This window comes from Lissotriton vulgaris, chromosome 2_1 (assembly GCF_964263255.1).
Source record: "Lissotriton vulgaris chromosome 2_1, aLisVul1.2, whole genome shotgun sequence".
Lineage (NCBI taxonomy): Eukaryota > Metazoa > Chordata > Amphibia > Caudata > Salamandridae > Lissotriton > Lissotriton vulgaris.
In genome coordinates this window covers 1,795,174,192-1,795,193,134 of record NC_141687.1, presented here as the reverse complement: position 1 = coordinate 1,795,193,134, position 18,943 = coordinate 1,795,174,192, and the positions used below count along the sequence as shown (strand labels likewise).

Sequence of the window (18,943 nt, the reverse complement as noted above, 5' to 3'; positions counted from 1 at the left end):
AAATTCAAATGGGAGTCACCCTTGACACACAAATATTCAACAGTTTGCAACAGGTTTCCTCAGAAAGCCACAAAAATTCACAGGATAAATTATTAACAAGCATTGAAATAGCCTTTGGTACCTTATAAGTATTTAGTTTTGCAGCACAATATCCTTACTGCAACAACATTAAATGTTGCATGGCTAAACACTTATAAGGTCCTAAAGGCGAGACCTATTGGCTATGCCAACGCTTGTTGTTTAATGCTACAGCTGTTCTAAATTGGGCCTACCCACCGTTATAAGCGACTGAGCAACGCCTAGCCTCTTCTTCGTTCATATTTTGTGTTACAGAAACGTCTTTCACTCACTCGACAAGCCCTTCACACAATGAAATCTTCTATACTACTATTATAAAGAGAGAGCCCAAACCTTTGAGGAGGGTAATCTCAGTAACCACAGCACCAATCACAACACCCAATACAGCACTGGAAAGGGCAGTTGCAGCAGAAGGACATAGGCTATGCAGACGCCCAACATATACATTTAAAAGGTAAAATAACCGTGCCAGCAAAGTAGTCCCTTGTGGGTGTGGGCAGGGCGAGGCCTGACTACAAAAAACAAAGGGTTCTGTAAACGCCTGCGTTGTGCTGTGGGCGTGTGCTGGGGGCGTGGCAAACGCTGGGGGCGTGACATGGAGCAAAAGCCTCCAATGGGCGTATGCGCCTGACAAACGCTGGGGGCGTGTGGTGGGGGCGTGACATGGAGCAAAAGCCTTCAATGGGCGTATGCGTTAAGCGCGAGGCGAGCACAATTGCTGTTACGTTCCGCACGTCATGCCATGTGGGTCGTACATACAAAATAATAAGGCGCCGGGGCTACACGGGAATGAGCGTGTCTGCGGGGACAATTACTGGAAATCGCACCACATTCTAAACGCTGGAGGCGTGTGCTGGGGGAGTGACATGGAGCAAAAGCCTTCAATGGGCGTATGCGTTAAGCGCGAGGCGCGCACAATTGCCGTTACGTTCCGCACGCCATGCCAAGTGGGTCGCCTTCATGCCATGTGGGTGGTAAATACAAAATAATAAGGCGTCGGGGCCACACGTGAATGAGCTTGTCTGCGGGGACAATTACTGGAAATCGCGCCACATTCTAAAATTAGGATACCAATCAAGCACCTGGCCATATGCGTTAAATGGGCGTGTGCGTTCACATGGAGGCCTGGTAAGTAACCCTTCGCTCTACTCCCTTGGGGGACTGCCCATTGTCTCACACATACTGGGGCCGAATGCAGTGCGTGCCTTAGCCTGGGTGCGTCTGAAACACACTGGGGGACGGAGACCGTCGGTGTGGGTCCTAAACAAATAATAAGGCCCGGACAACGTCGGGACGGGCTGCTAGTGATGGATAAAGCCAACAACTTCATGCAAAAAAGTAAACAATAAATAAAAAAACAAGAAGAAAAGAGTTTCTTTCTTTGTGCATACCTTTCGCCTCAGAGCTTTTCTTCTTCTGTGTTGATTTTTGCATATTTTGATCGCTATGTTTTTGGGCCTTTTCTTCACGCTTTGCCTTTTCTCTTTGCATTCTTTCCAAATGCAAAGCTTTCAGATCAAGCGCATTTGCAGAGGAGTTTCTGTTTGTTTCCACCTCTGGAGCCACATCTTCGCCCTTCGGAGTTACTGCAGGTAATATCGTCTTTTCATGTAATATTGCAGAATGTTGATTGAAGGCTGAAGTCACATTTGCTTTTCTGACCATAATATATCGCTCTTTTCCTTCTCCAATGCTCACGTGCTCTAGCCCATGTGTTTCAGCTATTTGGTGCACCAACAATCTGTCGTGAGAATTTAAATTTGAAGGGAAATCTAACTGCAATTTACTTTTATCCTTGAGAAATTCAGCGATCATACTGTTCAATTCACTGCGGTTATCTTTCATCAATGGCGCAGTTTTTTTGTTTTCCAAAGTCGTGTCACTTTCATTTTGAGTAGAAGAAGAATTAATATGTTTTGATTTCTGAGTGAAGGGCATTCCTTGTACCTTAGGAAATTCTTTAGATTTCTGACTCCCTTGACGTGGTCCTTTCAATGCGTCTTTGGAGGGAAGTGGTATTGTCTTTAAAGAGTCTGTCTGCTCACTGGCACTGAGAGGAAGCGAGTAGTTCTCTGGCACAATATCATCAAGGTACTCAAAAGCTGTTCTAACCTCTCCGTTTTCAGTCATATAATTCACCAGAGTTTTTAAAAACTTGTGGCTCCCCACGGTTCGAGAATCACAGATTATGGCCAGGTGGCGGCGGGCACGGGTTATGGCAACGTTTATTCTTCGATCTTCAGACAGAAAGCCCACGTCACCTACGGAAAAACTGGAATATTAGCAGGAGCTACTGATTGTTTACTCGAAACAAGAAAGAAAAAAAAACGCCACAGAAATATACATAACATATCAATCTGGGTTCCATTTTTGGATTTCTTCTGGCAGATGCACTTTTACAATTGTTTGAGCTAATCTTCACCATAGTGCACACTGACCCAACAGCTAGAACGGTAAAAAAAACACCTTCGACTGGCACATTTGACTCTTCTCTAATTAAACGACACCAAAAAAACTAATTTCGCACACACAGCTTAAGATGCCGCCAATATGGTGTCTGGGAACAACACAGGCTGATCTACAAATGATCTACAGATTATAGCTATTAAAGGCAGTTACCAGTAATCTGTAAAGGGAGTCTAGATTTATTTTTCGAGCCATTAATTACTTTACTAATAATTCCAGATGATTAATCTCGGACAGATAAATATCAAACTCTTATTTTTTTCACTATTATTCAAAACCCTGAGGCTATTTTTCTCAGCTATTTCAAAGCAAATCAAGGAATTTCCTTAATTTGTGCGCAGAAGACGCCAAACACTTTTCACACCCTTTAACACTTACCCTTATTTAATCACTTAATTAATACTCCTTCCTATTTTTTTTGTTTCTAAATTTTTTCCCAATTTTTTCAATGTATTACTCTAAGATTTGTGTATTTCACGGTAGTTCACCCAAAGATAACACACCATGTTGTAATGAGGATTGACACAATCTAAGGGCCAAATTACGACTTTGGCGGTAAGGGAAACACCGTCAATTTTCGGTGGTCTGACCACCCGCTTTCCTGCCGGTCTGACCGCCCAATTAAGTTGCAAGTGGGAACACCACCTACAGACCGCCGCCAACATTTTTCATGCTGCCGCGTCTGAGGCATTCCCACCAAACTTCCCCAACAGCCAAATTATGACTTGCCTTTCCGCCAATCTTTTCATGGCGAGGACACCACCATAAGAGAGCCGGCAGAAAGGCTGGTCCTGAGGGGAAAAACTGCCTTCAGGGAGTATGTGCCCTTGTGAAATGTAACTGGGGTTTATGCTTTGAGCTTCAAAAACTTCGGTCGTGTGCATGCACTGTTGCACAATGTAATGCAAGGAAGCAGCGCACCAGACTGGCTTGAGCACTGTTGCGTGGCCGGCAATGGCTTCTTGTTCATTAACAGAGCCAAAGCTTGCTACTGCCATGACTCTGTCGCCCACACACCGCCAGCCCAGTGGAAAACTCCTGTTACGGCGGGTGGGAATGCCGAAGGCCTAATGGTGTTTTCTGGACCGCCACCGTGGTGGGCTTTTTTAAAAAAGAGTGGGAATCCAATATACCCTTGCAGGCTTGGGCAGTAAAGCTTTGAAAAGAAGGAACAAGTTGCCTACAAGGGATTTTGTTTGTCTGAGATCGTTTAAAATTGATTGGTCAATAAAACTATTTCAAGTCACACCCTCATTAGTAGTGGACAACAGAATTAATCAAAACAGTAAATGAGAGAGTTTTATATAATAACAACTGTTGATTAAAAACTGAATAATGAATCATACACGGGGCAAAGAAATATATTTCAAAAAATATTCATATAATTAATATATGTAGCTTAAAATTTATCAGGGAAAACAAGAAAAAGAGTAGCAACCAAACATAGTTTGTAAGGTGACGTCAGTTGGCCTATACAATGCACTATGTTGACATCTTCTCTCTACAATTTAAAACAATCAATGTTATGTAGAGAAAGATAATCTAGTCGACGTTTCGGTCTGTCAAGGATGTGAAACCATCAGACCATCTTCAGGACAAGAAGTTGACTGAACCTCCAAAAGGTCTATTGAAGGACTATAACCTGTGACTTCTGTTGAACAGGTGTATCAATCCTGAGTTTTGTTAAAAAAGAAGAAGTTTATACCCGTCTCTTCAATTGATCAGGTTTTGGATGAATGGTGGCAAAGCTCTCGTCAATGCCGTTTACCATGTGGGCGATATTTCTATCAGATATAGCTTTCAAGTATAAATGGCTTAGTCGTATTTTCATGAATGGATCAACTCCAGCTTGCCGTAAAGCAGCATCGAGATGGTGGGCTGGCGTTAAAGCCGCCTAACTCGTAATCGGACCCACAATCTAATCAGAGTGTAAACCAGGTTAGGAACTCAATACAATGCAAAATAGCTGGAATGTTCCTGTTGTGGGACATATCAACAAATATGTGGCCTCTCAGGAAGCATCAGAGTGTTTACCAATGCTTTCCTTAAACACCCTCTCATAGAGCCATTCCAAACAGCAGGGTCACACATTGGAATACCTTCCAGTGCAGACCCTCATTCAAACTAGAGAAACATTTTGAATATGCATGATACAGGTTTCCGGGTTTAAGCATATTCAAAAAGTCACTGGGGAATTCAGTTTTGGGCAGCTATCTATGACACTGCGCTAGCAGTACACTATGAATATGGTCAACTCTCAAATTGTATCCGATACTTGTTTAAGCCTCAGCAAATCCATTAGTTTTCTCTCTGAAAGAAGAGTAGGATTCAGCACAGAGGGTCAGTAGCTTTCTGAATTAAATTGTTGAAGAAGCAGACACAGCGCAAAAACAAAACAATCACCTATAATACTCGCCTGACTTGAACGAGGTGAAGGTGACTTTTTTCAAAACAGAAAATCCCTTCTGTGATCCGCAATGAAGAACTTGGCCACGTTCAGTTGCGAGGTGTTATCAACAAGGTGACAACTCGAGTGGCGCTCATTTATAAGCATCAATAGTAATTATGTAAACTATTTAATTTTACGCTGTAATGTGATGCATTTGTTGAACGTCTGCAAATAGGTAACAAATTGGCACTTGCATCAAGGCAATGTTCAACTGCCAAAATGTGAACACTTACTAAATCAGTTTGTGGGACACCAGCTTGGGTTTGCTCAACAAACCAGAATGTGTTTGGGGAGTGGGTTTTGTAGGTGACTGTAGTATACTTGTGCTCCTCGCAGATGGCCACCTGTGGTCATTAGACCTTCCTTTGTGTTTCCACCTTCCCAGCCTCCCAGAATACCTGTGTGCATTCTACCTTGTACTGTTTGAAGGTTCCACTCATGTCAGTTGATGGTCTGAGCAGCTGGCGAGGTGTGCGCTCTGCTGTGTTCCTAATAAACCTATCTTGTAACTACAAAGAAGTGTTCTGCTGCCTACATCACTCTTTACAACGGTGACATGCTAATACTGTTTATCTAACTCATTCACTCACTGTTCATTCTCCGTGCCATGACTTGGTACTTCTCACATTAACTGATCTTATTGACACCACTGTTATTTAACTATCTACCTTAGAATTAAAACATTGTGTGCATTTCAGGGTTAACCTCTGCAATTTGCAAGAATTATATTAATTTACTAGCTGCGCGATGAAAGGCAGATGCTACACACAGAGGACTAGTACAGTCCCACGGCCCAATTCTTCCTTTGATATTCACTGTTTTCAGGGCCATCTGCAGGGAGTAAGGAAAATGTTACCATGTAAGCATCTGTTTGTGGCATGTAATAATATAGAATTAGATGCAGCATATACTTCTGCCATCAAGTTTTGGGCTTCGACATATACAACTTGATTTTCTTCGAAGTAACTTTCTGAGCCACGAGATCTAGTGACTCCGCCCGCTAGTCGTAATACGCATGGGGCTCGGCTCCTTGGTTGGATTGCTTTTTTCCACATGGAGGGTGGGATTGGAGATGCACCATAGAGGCACAGTAAGATGACCATGCAAAGCAAAGTATTAAAGACAGTGAAAAAGGAAAGAAATACCTTGAACAATCACAAGTGACCGGGGAGGAGGGTGGGTGTTAGATGGCTATAGCACTACCTGCCACAAACAGATGCTTACAGGGCGAGTAACATTTTCTGTTCGTGGCATGTGTGTCTGTAGATATACATGCTGTGCATAGACTGTAATGGAGTCCTCCCTAAACTGGCGGATTAGCCTAAGGATGTTGCAGAAGACTGGTCTGGGTGGGACAGTCAAGGCTCTTTTAGCTTTTGCATAAAAAGTCTGTATGCATTTGACCAACTAGCGGGCAACACCTGCTTGAGAAATGGCACACCTCTTGTACGCCTTGGCGTATGCCACAAAAATCTGTTGTGGTTTATGGAAGGATTTTGTCCTGTCAATATAGTACATTAATGTTACACAGCTGTCATTGGCTATGTCATTTTGAACTTTTGAAATATTGGATTTGTGATTATGAACTTTCTACATTGGATCTGATACATCTTGATTTGTAGGACAATATTGGATATTGAAAATAAAGTATTCATGGACTACAGTATTGGACTTGAAAAACATTCTTTCAATATTCGGGCATTCCTTCTCTTTTGATTTAAATGTTTAAATGTACTCTGATGTATCGCCCACCACCAAATTCTCTGGCCACACCCTGTGTTGAGTGTGTGCCCCCTTGGTCTTGTAAGGACAACATGGCAGTGGTGATGTGTGTCTCAAGACTGTTTTTTTCCTGTATTAGAGTATGAAATGTCCAGAGAGAAAGCTGTTTAGCTAGTAGCTCCGGGTAGTTGATGTGGAGGGACTGTTCGACATGCAACCACTTCCCCTGAATGGTGAAAGGGTTGAGATGTGCGCCCCAGCCAGTGAGTGAGGCGTCCGTGATATTGGTCTCATGCAGAACTAGGTCGAGGAAGGACCACCCTTTCAGTAGGTTGTTTGTGATCCACCACTGCAGAGAGTGATGTGTGCGGCCCCAAACCAACACTAGATCCTCTAGATGACCCTCTTGTTGATGTCACTGTGCTGCTAAGCACTCCTATGATGGATGCATGTGCAGCCTGGCGTGAGGAACTACAGCTAAGCAAGATTTCATCATGCCTAATAAACGCATCACAGTTCTGTCACCTAACGATCTGGCTGAAAAAGAGAAAGCGCGTTTGGAAGGCTTGCACTTGTGCTGGACAGAGGAATGCCTTCCCTACCCTTGATTCTAGGATGGCCCCAAGAAAGGGCTGCCCTGGAAGAGGTTGGAGGTGGGATTTGGGCAGACTGTTTGTGACATCTAGACAATGTAAAGTCTGGACGTGTTCTGGGTTAGCCCAAAGCATAGTTGGTATGTGTTGTCCATTTAAGGAAACCCGTGGATGTCGCTCCTCCTGAGATGAGCTGCTACCACTGCCAGACATTTGGTAATGGTCCTTGGGGCAGTGGTAACCCCGAATAATAGTACTTTGAAATGATAATGTCCACTCACCACAAATCTCAGGTATTTTTGATGCGCTGGGTCTATGGGTGGGTGGAAGTAGACATCCTTCAGATCAAGGGCTGTCATGAAGTTGCCTTTCTGGAGTGGAAATGCTTCGACAGAATATATTTGTTGAGGGGCTTGAGATTGAGGATGGGTCTAGGGAGCCGTCCTTTTTGGGAATAAGAAAGTACAAAGATTAGATCCCATTTCCTCAGTATTGCTGCGGAACCGGCTCTATGGCCCCTTTGTAGGGTCTGTATCTCCTCCTGAAGGAGTTGTAAGAGTTCTGTGGACATTTTATGCTAGTGGGAAGCAATGTCTGGTGGTGTTTAAATATGTTCCAGACAGTAACCCTCCCATATAATGTCAAGAACCCAACAGTTGGAGGTGATTTCTGATCAAGGAGACAGAAACCCCTGCAACCTTCCCCCAACAGGTGTTATGTGGTTGAGGGGAGGTAGAGAGTGTCATTGTTCTAGAGGAGCAGCCCCTTTTGGAGCTGCTCCATTTCCTGTACCATTATTGCCCTTGCAGTAGCCCAGGTAAGGCAACTGTTGAGTGGGCCTTGTGAAGGTGGAGGTGGTTTTTGTAGTGGAAGCTTTTGCTTCTCCACAGTATTGGGAACATCAAAAGGAACGACAAGGAGGGGGTATCTGTAGGGCACCCATCGCTTTGACAGTGCCTTTTCTTGATTTTTTCTAGCATTTTTTCAACCTGAGGGCCAAAGAGATGCTGGCCATCAAAGGGGACATTTAAAAGGTGCTGAAGGAATATGCGGTTTCTAGTGTTAATGCCTCTTGCAGCTGTGTCGGCGGCATCCAGCGCACAACAAATGTTAGTATTATTAATAATTTTCCCCTCCGCCACCAATTCTGGTCCTTTCTTGCTGTATTGCTCTGGGAGATGTTGGACGAGTTCTGCCATCTGATCCTTGTAGGCTTGGTCATATCGGGTTAGTAGGCTGACGTAGTTGGCGATGCGCAAATGCATAGCAGCCTGTGCTGCATCTCTTTTTCCCCCCAGCATCAATGTACTTGCTCTGCCAATCTGGAAGGGGAGCATCACCTGCACATTAGCTGGTTTCCTAATAGTATGTACAACAAGAGAAAAAGGTGGTAACTGATCTTGTACGTTTGAAGGGTCATTAGAAAATGCCTTTTTTTATTGCCCTCATGTGTAACTAACCCCTTTTAACTGGTTCCTTAAATATATCAGCGGCTGGTCTGAGAACCCCTTTGAGTATGGGAGGGTACTGTACAGAGCATTGGGAGGTGGAAAGGGTCTCCATGAGGAAATTGTCCTCCTCATGTTGAACATGCATTTCCACATTGTGGAAGGTAGCTGCCCTATGAAGGACCTTATGACAAAAAGTGATGTCATCTGGGGGTGAAGGTCTTGCGGTGTACAGGTCAGCGTATGTGTTCGCTGGCAATTCTGCTTCATATTTGGCCCTGGGGCCAAGAGGAGGATCATAGGGTAGCCTTAGATTCTCCCTCTCGCCGAGGGTGAAGAAACCCTTGCTGAGTGTGGTGGAGAATCTACAGTGAATAAATGAGAAAAGAGAGTGAGTGGAGAAGTAGGAGGAGGAAGTAGAGGAGAAGGAAGTGGGGGTGGCCCATGGCTACTGACAACCACTGGGCTGCTGTAGGTGGAGGATTGGACCTGATTATGGATTCTGAAACAACCACAATACAGTGGGATCTTAAGGTGTGTCTGAAACAGATAGGCATTAAGATACATGCAGTGTTGACAAGGCTGGACCATTTCACTAAGCGATTGACCCCTAGAATACCAGACTAAACTGAGCTGGTCTCCGATCTAGATGACACCACGACCACCAAGAAAGCGCTGAAGCTGGAAAATCAGTTGCTGGTAATCTCCGTCAAGAATGAAGATCTCAAGGCACAGTCACACTGTGATAATATACACACTGCAAGTCTATCAGTGTCCACAAATATGGAGAGACCAAATGAACTTGTAAAACATCTACTTTGAGAACTCTCTGGCAACTCCAATTTCAGGTCTATCTTGTAGTCAAGAGCGTGCATCAATCTCTTGCCCACAGACCTCCCTCCAACTCTGTTCCACAACCACAATTGATCTGTAGCCTTAATTTTCAGGACTGGGACATCATATTGTGTCTGTCCCTTGCTCATTGCACCATCAGGATTCAAGCAAACCGGGCCGAAGACGGCTGTAATGCCAGAAACCGGTCCCCGGGAGCTTGTTTCCTTCCCAGTGTAAGAATTGGCTTTTGTAGTTTGGTTTGCCCTGTTCCCATCATGCACTGGGACAGGAACAGACTAATTTGCATACAGCCAGGTTCTGAAACTGGGATGGTGCAGTGAGCTAAAAAACGGTGTTGGATCTAGCCCTGATCTCTTGACTGGGTGAGAGCTTTCTGCTTAATTCAGAGACTCTGTCCCTCACCACCCCTTGTTGTAAATATTTTTGTCCACCCTAAGCGTGGAAGGGTATTCTCAGATGTGAGACCCTTGCTCATTGCACCATCAGGATTCAAGCAAACCGGGCCGAAGACGGCTGTAATGCCAGAAACCGGTCCCCGGGAGCTTGTTTCCTTCCCAGTGTAAGAATTGGCTTTTGTAGTTTGGTTTGCCCTGTTCCCATCATGCACTGGGACAGGAACAGACTAATTTGCATACAGCCAGGTTCTGAAACTGGGATGGTGCAGTGAGCTAAAAAACGGTGTTGGATCTAGCCCTGATCTCTTGACTGGGTGAGAGCTTTCTGCTTAATTCAGAGACTCTGTCCCTCACCACCCCTTGTTGTAAATATTTTTGTCCACCCTAAGCGTGGAAGGGTATTCTCAGATGTGAGACCCTTGCTCATTGCACCATCAGGATTCAAGCAAACCGGGCCGAAGACGGCTGTAATGCCAGAAACCGGTCCCCGGGAGCTTGTTTCCTTCCCAGTGTAAGAATTGGCTTTTGTAGTTTGGTTTGCCCTGTTCCCATCATGCACTGGGACAGGAACAGACTAATTTGCATACAGCCAGGTTCTGAAACTGGGATGGTGCAGTGAGCTAAAAAACGGTGTTGGATCTAGCCCTGATCTCTTGACTGGGTGAGAGCTTTCTGCTTAATTCAGAGACTCTGTCCCTCACCACCCCTTGTTGTAAATATTTTTGTCCACCCTAAGCGTGGAAGGGTATTCTCAGATGTGAGACCCTTGCTCATTGCACCATCAGGATTCAAGCAAACCGGGCCGAAGACGGCTGTAATGCCAGAAACCGGTCCCCGGGAGCTTGTTTCCTTCCCAGTGTAAGAATTGGCTTTTGTAGTTTGGTTTGCCCTGTTCCCATCATGCACTGGGACAGGAACAGACTAATTTGCATACAGCCAGGTTCTGAAACTGGGATGGTGCAGTGAGCTAAAAAACGGTGTTGGATCTAGCCCTGATCTCTTGACTGGGTGAGAGCTTTCTGCTTAATTCAGAGACTCTGTCCCTCACCACCCCTTGTTGTAAATATTTTTGTCCACCCTAAGCGTGGAAGGGTATTCTCAGATGTGAGACCCTTGCTCATTGCACCATCAGGATTCAAGCAAACCGGGCCGAAGACGGCTGTAATGCCAGAAACCGGTCCCCGGGAGCTTGTTTCCTTCCCAGTGTAAGAATTGGCTTTTGTAGTTTGGTTTGCCCTGTTCCCATCATGCACTGGGACAGGAACAGACTAATTTGCATACAGCCAGGTTCTGAAACTGGGATGGTGCAGTGAGCTAAAAAACGGTGTTGGATCTAGCCCTGATCTCTTGACTGGGTGAGAGCTTTCTGCTTAATTCAGAGACTCTGTCCCTCACCACCCCTTGTTGTAAATATTTTTGTCCACCCTAAGCGTGGAAGGGTATTCTCAGATGTGAGACCCTTGCTCATTGCACCATCAGGATTCAAGCAAACCGGGCCGAAGACGGCTGTAATGCCAGAAACCGGTCCCCGGGAGCTTGTTTCCTTCCCAGTGTAAGAATTGGCTTTTGTAGTTTGGTTTGCCCTGTTCCCATCATGCACTGGGACAGGAACAGACTAATTTGCATACAGCCAGGTTCTGAAACTGGGATGGTGCAGTGAGCTAAAAAACGGTGTTGGATCTAGCCCTGATCTCTTGACTGGGTGAGAGCTTTCTGCTTAATTCAGAGACTCTGTCCCTCACCACCCCTTGTTGTAAATATTTTTGTCCACCCTAAGCGTGGAAGGGTATTCTCAGATGTGAGACCCTTGCTCATTGCACCATCAGGATTCAAGCAAACCGGGCCGAAGACGGCTGTAATGCCAGAAACCGGTCCCCGGGAGCTTGTTTCCTTCCCAGTGTAAGAATTGGCTTTTGTAGTTTGGTTTGCCCTGTTCCCATCATGCACTGGGACAGGAACAGACTAATTTGCATACAGCCAGGTTCTGAAACTGGGATGGTGCAGTGAGCTAAAAAACGGTGTTGGATCTAGCCCTGATCTCTTGACTGGGTGAGAGCTTTCTGCTTAATTCAGAGACTCTGTCCCTCACCACCCCTTGTTGTAAATATTTTTGTCCACCCTAAGCGTGGAAGGGTATTCTCAGATGTGAGACCCTTGCTCATTGCACCATCAGGATTCAAGCAAACCGGGCCGAAGACGGCTGTAATGCCAGAAACCGGTCCCCGGGAGCTTGTTTCCTTCCCAGTGTAAGAATTGGCTTTTGTAGTTTGGTTTGCCCTGTTCCCATCATGCACTGGGACAGGAACAGACTAATTTGCATACAGCCAGGTTCTGAAACTGGGATGGTGCAGTGAGCTAAAAAACGGTGTTGGATCTAGCCCTGATCTCTTGACTGGGTGAGAGCTTTCTGCTTAATTCAGAGACTCTGTCCCTCACCACCCCTTGTTGTAAATATTTTTGTCCACCCTAAGCGTGGAAGGGTATTCTCAGATGTGAGACCCTTGCTCATTGCACCATCAGGATTCAAGCAAACCGGGCCGAAGACGGCTGTAATGCCAGAAACCGGTCCCCGGGAGCTTGTTTCCTTCCCAGTGTAAGAATTGGCTTTTGTAGTTTGGTTTGCCCTGTTCCCATCATGCACTGGGACAGGAACAGACTAATTTGCATACAGCCAGGTTCTGAAACTGGGATGGTGCAGTGAGCTAAAAAACGGTGTTGGATCTAGCCCTGATCTCTTGACTGGGTGAGAGCTTTCTGCTTAATTCAGAGACTCTGTCCCTCACCACCCCTTGTTGTAAATATTTTTGTCCACCCTAAGCGTGGAAGGGTATTCTCAGATGTGAGACCCTTGCTCATTGCACCATCAGGATTCAAGCAAACCGGGCCGAAGACGGCTGTAATGCCAGAAACCGGTCCCCGGGAGCTTGTTTCCTTCCCAGTGTAAGAATTGGCTTTTGTAGTTTGGTTTGCCCTGTTCCCATCATGCACTGGGACAGGAACAGACTAATTTGCATACAGCCAGGTTCTGAAACTGGGATGGTGCAGTGAGCTAAAAAACGGTGTTGGATCTAGCCCTGATCTCTTGACTGGGTGAGAGCTTTCTGCTTAATTCAGAGACTCTGTCCCTCACCACCCCTTGTTGTAAATATTTTTGTCCACCCTAAGCGTGGAAGGGTATTCTCAGATGTGAGACCCTTGCTCATTGCACCATCAGGATTCAAGCAAACCGGGCCGAAGACGGCTGTAATGCCAGAAACCGGTCCCCGGGAGCTTGTTTCCTTCCCAGTGTAAGAATTGGCTTTTGTAGTTTGGTTTGCCCTGTTCCCATCATGCACTGGGACAGGAACAGACTAATTTGCATACAGCCAGGTTCTGAAACTGGGATGGTGCAGTGAGCTAAAAAACGGTGTTGGATCTAGCCCTGATCTCTTGACTGGGTGAGAGCTTTCTGCTTAATTCAGAGACTCTGTCCCTCACCACCCCTTGTTGTAAATATTTTTGTCCACCCTAAGCGTGGAAGGGTATTCTCAGATGTGAGACCCTTGCTCATTGCACCATCAGGATTCAAGCAAACCGGGCCGAAGACGGCTGTAATGCCAGAAACCGGTCCCCGGGAGCTTGTTTCCTTCCCAGTGTAAGAATTGGCTTTTGTAGTTTGGTTTGCCCTGTTCCCATCATGCACTGGGACAGGAACAGACTAATTTGCATACAGCCAGGTTCTGAAACTGGGATGGTGCAGTGAGCTAAAAAACGGTGTTGGATCTAGCCCTGATCTCTTGACTGGGTGAGAGCTTTCTGCTTAATTCAGAGACTCTGTCCCTCACCACCCCTTGTTGTAAATACTGTCCAGGGAACAGGCATTTTATAATATCAGGCCTGCATTATGGGTATACACCCAGAATTCACCTTTCACAGTACAGGAAGCCCAGGGCAATTTTGTCAATGTGAAGAGACTGCAATGTTTAAAATACATTAAATATTCAATTCAGTACCCGGCTATCCTGTGGGTTAAAGTAAATTAAAAAAACAAACACATTTTTAATTTTTTTTTACTAATGCCGGTAATGCTAATAAATTCTGCAAGACCCACATTGGCTCGATAAAAGTGTCCGCCTACGGAGATATTCAACCCACTGGCCTGGATCGAAGGTCCCATGAAGAAGGAACGAGTGACACAGACTAAGTATTTGCTTCCTGGTACTGATGGGAGCAGGGGACTGGAGCCTACAAGATCTTTGTCATATGCATATGGCTGCTGTGCTAGTTTTAGAGATTATTCTTTGCCTGCATGCAGGGCTCACAACTGTAAACGTGAAGGACACAATCTGGGACAATGGGTCGCTGTCCCTAAACCATTTAACTGATATAGTCAGTGCTGAGCGATTACTCTTGACTTTTTTCTCCACTCATGACTTGGGACACAGTGGGCTTTTCCCACACCCACATGTGTGTATCTCCAGTGACAAAAGAACTTCCCTGTTGCATGGTATTTAGAGAGGGAAGCATGTCTCTGATAGGTAGGAAGCACAGTGGGGGAGGAAGGGGGTTGAGAGTTTCTTTTTTAATATTCTTTTTTGCAAAACTATCTATGCACATAGCTGCTCAGCATAGCCACAGGCAGGTATACCCAAACAAGTTATTCACAAAAGACATTACATAATTCTGTAAAATATTCACATGTCCATCCTGGACCAAAACAGATTTAAACAATCAGCAGAAAACAAGGAGAGTTCTGGCATACTTGGTTAGGCATCATATTGATTTGGCGATTCTTCAAGAGATGCCTTGACTCAGGGAATTCAACAAGATTTACCAGGGGCTGAAGTGATCCCAGATCCTTATTGTTTAGCCTTTACTCTAGAGCAGTATGCATTATGATCTGCAAATCACTGCATTTCAGGCTACACCACATCCCCTCAGATCCCAAGGGAAGATACCTAATCCTTAAGGGTTCCATACTGAGTAGGGATCTCACTTTGGTTAACACATATGGCCTGAACATTGATACCTTAGCTTTCTTAGAGACAGTCCTAGATTTATTGAAGAAAACAGACAAAGATCATATTGTGGGAACGCGACCTCAATTTAATGCTTATCCCAGCATTGGATACACTGTGATGGGACGAGAGTCCAGAACCCCTTGTATTGCTGTTAAGGCACTCCTCCAGGTGACATAAGTAGATATTTGACACCTGCCACACAGAGTTCGAGAGAGTTCTTCTTCCACTGCCATGATACAAGAAATGCACCTCGACCAAGAACGTGCAACATGAGATCACAATCCTTGTTTAGCCGCTACTCTAAAGAGGTATGCATTCTGATCTGCAAATCACTGGATTTCAGGCTGCCTCAGATCCAGAAGGCAGATACATAATCCCCCAGCTTTTTTTGGGACAATCCTAGATTTATTCACGAAAACAGATACAGAGATCATAGTGTGGGAAGGCAATCTCAATGTAATGATTAACCAGCACTGGGTAGATCATGGCAGGACAAGAGTTCTGAAACCATTGCTGCTGATACACTCCTCCAGTTGATGGGCATGATGACATTAGTGGATATTTAGGACCTGAGAGACAGCGCTTTGAGAGAGTACTTCTCCTACTCTGTGCCACATGACTCCCTGTCACGCATAGATGACTGGCTGATCCATTGGGAAATAGGTACATGCAAAGAAAATGTATCATATTTTAAATAAAAACCGTCTCATATTTGCTGCACACATTTTCTGATCACTCACCTATTGCACTCAAAAGTTACTTCCCAGCCTTAAAATACAAGTTGCCTACTTGGAGATTCCCAATACAAAAGGGGATGATGGCGATTAGCCAGAAACCGTTCCCAGGTTGCTTGTCTCCGGTCCAGGGAAGACATGGCTTGGCAGTTCGGGCTGGACTGTTCCCATGAGGCAGAGGGTTAGACTAATTTGCATGTGGCCATGTCTGAACTGGGGTGGCGGAGTGAGCTAAAGAATGATGATGGATTAAATCCAGATCAGTTGACTGGGGGCGAGTGCTTGCATTGTTCAACACTCCGTCCATAATCCCCTTTGGTTTTGCTTTGTTCGCCCTAAGTTCGCAGGGTATGCCCAGACGTGGGTCCGTTGCTCACTTTGCCACTGGATTCAAGCTAGCCTGGCTGATTAGCCAGAAAACGGTCCCATGATGCTTGCTTCCGGTTTAGGGAAGACATGGCTTGGCAGTTCGGGCTGGACTGTTCCCATGAGGCACAGGGTTAGACTGATTTTCAGATGGCCATGTCTGAACTGGGGTGGGGGAGTGAGCTAAAGAATGATGATGGATTAAGCCCAGATCAGTTGACTTGGGGTGAGTGCTTGCATTGTTCAACACTCCGACCATCTTCCCTTTGGTTTTGCTTTGTTCGTCCTAAGTTGGCAGGGTATGCCCAGACGTGGGTCCCTTGCCCACTTTGCCACTGGATTCAAGCTAGCCTGGCTGATGACGGCTGATTAGCCAAAAACCGGTCCCAGGATGCGTGCTTCCGGTCCAGGGAAGACATGGCTTGGTAGTTCGTGCTGCACTGTTCCCATGAGGCACAGGGTTAGACTGATTTGCATATGGCCATGACTGAACTGGGGTGGCGGAGTGAGCTAAAGAATAATGATGGGTTAAACCCAGATCAGTTGACTGGGGGTGGGTGCTTGTATTTTTCAAAACTCCATCCATCATCCCCTTTGGTTTTACTTGGAATTTCCCAGCAGAGGAGCTAACAAGGTGACATCTGCAAAGTGACTAACTATTTTCATTCTTACTTTAAGACAAGCCCTGGCACACCAAAATGCAGATTATAACAAGTCAATAACTTGATGTTTTCCAGACAAATTACAAAAACAGAATGCGTATTTTAATGTTTTTTCTCTTGTTCTGACTCCAGCCAACACGTGTTTCGTCGATCGGGGCAAGACACCTGCGACTTCCTCAGAGCTGGAAAACATCCCTAAAAAACAGAGTGTAAGCCCAAATCCTTTAAGCATCAGTGTTACAATTATTAACAGGTGAATGATAGGTAGGTAGTCCCAATTGTGTCAATCGGATTACATCAGAAGTTTACTTCATAATATTGAAATATTGGTGCCGTAAGTAAGATAGTGGAAGCAAATGCTGAGTGTCCAGTAGGAAAGATTCAACTTTTAGGGGTGTGACTCAATCGATAGTATCCAACAAACCAAGCCAATCAATATTGAAAATCACCCTATAATCAAGGAGGTGGGGGCAGTGTTAAGTTTTCAAATATTAAATAAAGAAGAAAAGGGGGTGGTGCGAATACTGTATCACCAATTTGAGTGACAGTCCATATACATATTGCAAGATAGCATAAGTACTGGGGCAGTCCCCAGGCATACCTTCGTTTTCTTCCTTATTTAATATTTAAAAACGTAACAGAAACAATGCATGCATCATTACTGTAAGCTCTGGAGGGGGCAAGAAAGACAGCTAGTCACACATCAGATTGGTGTTCGTCATCCATTACTAGAGGTCCTAAACCACCTAGTTTATGATGCAGATTGTGTCCCAAAGACACCACTAGTGCTGTGCCCACTATAGCAGCAGATCCCAGCGAAAGTGAGGCGTTAATAACATGCATGATGACAAGAGCTCATACAGCCTCATAAACCTAAGTGATGGAAAAGAAGCTCTTGTCTGAAATACTGGGATCATAGCTTGAATGTCCCGGACTCGATGCGGAAAGGCCTTCTACGCTAGTGTCCAGAGCTGCCCCGATAAGGGGATTCCTTTGAAATGCACTGGGTCCACTGATGGGGAAGCCCAGAGTGGGCAGCTACAACACTTTTGGTTGTAGGCGGTCAAGACTAGTTGCCGCAAGCAGACCTTCAGCAGCCACTCATCAAGGTATGGAATACGTGTATTATTGATCTGCTCCTAAGTGCCACAACCACTGACCTGATGTTTGTAAAGACCCGGGGGACAAATGTACGCTCGAAGGGCAGTATGGTAAATTGGAAGTGGTCTGACCCCATCACAAATGTGCCGGTACTTGTAGGACACAATTCAGTCTTTGGAAACCAAAGTCTCTGGAACCTAAGCAAGTGTTATCATTTTAAATGTCTCTTTCTTGAAAAAGGAGTTTGAGAGTCTGAGGTTTGTAATCTTTGTTTTGTCCTTTATCCTTCTTGGGGACCAGAAATACTGAGAGCAACACCCCACACTTCTATTCACCTCTAGTACGTTTCTGATCAACCCTTTGGCAAGCAACATTGTTACTTCTCTTATGTAGCTCAGAGTTGTCATTCTGGAGGTGAGATGGAGTCGCAATGGAGGTCACTGCTGACAATGGTCATCATGCAGGAACTAATACGTTTTCAGATCCAGCCTGGTATCTGGAGAGATTTCTAAGGCAAGTAACCTATGATTAGAAGTATCCATAAAAGAGGGTGATTATGAAGATACATGAAGGCAGACAGGGCAGCCAAGAGGCCTTTAACTGTAACCACTACCATACAGTGCAGAGCAAGGTACAATCCAAATCGCAGGATGTTGGGAAGAGAGAGCCTACAAGTTGAGTTGATGCTGGGAAAATATCCCTGTGGTTTCTCAACAGATGGCTCACCTTCCAGCATAGGATCAATGATACCTCACTGCTCTGTCCATTGACATAATGGGTGATAGTGATGTCGTCCGACAGAAACTGAAGGTTGTTCACTGAGATGAAAGGTCGAAAAACATTTATAACAATGCAGACCACCGGCAGCTTGAGGCAAATTTAAGTGCAGGCGCTGTATTGGTGCGGTCCAGAGGCCCTGCTCTTTCAATGTCAACCAGATGGGCACCACATGCTAGTAAGGATGCGTCCGTGAATACAGTATTGGAAGCTGTGAAAGGAAAAAAGAATGACCCACCAAACATTTGGAGGATAAGGCCATCCAGTGCAGATCTTGATGACCAGGGAGAGAGATGT

At 45.2% G+C, this 18,943-nt stretch overlaps 1 protein-coding gene across 2 annotated transcripts in view; it reads right to left on the bottom strand.

Moving 5' to 3' along the window:
- Nucleotides 1-18,943, bottom strand: part of IGHMBP2 (immunoglobulin mu DNA binding protein 2) — a 335,240-nt gene that overhangs the window by 68,506 nt on the left and 247,791 nt on the right. For both annotated transcript variants that reach the window (XM_086957844.1, XM_086957845.1), the window contains exon 13: nucleotides 1,470-2,339. In XM_086957844.1, coding sequence (XP_086813970.1) covers nucleotides 1,470-2,339 — 870 coding nt within the window. The remainder of the gene's footprint in view (nucleotides 1-1,469; nucleotides 2,340-18,943) is intronic.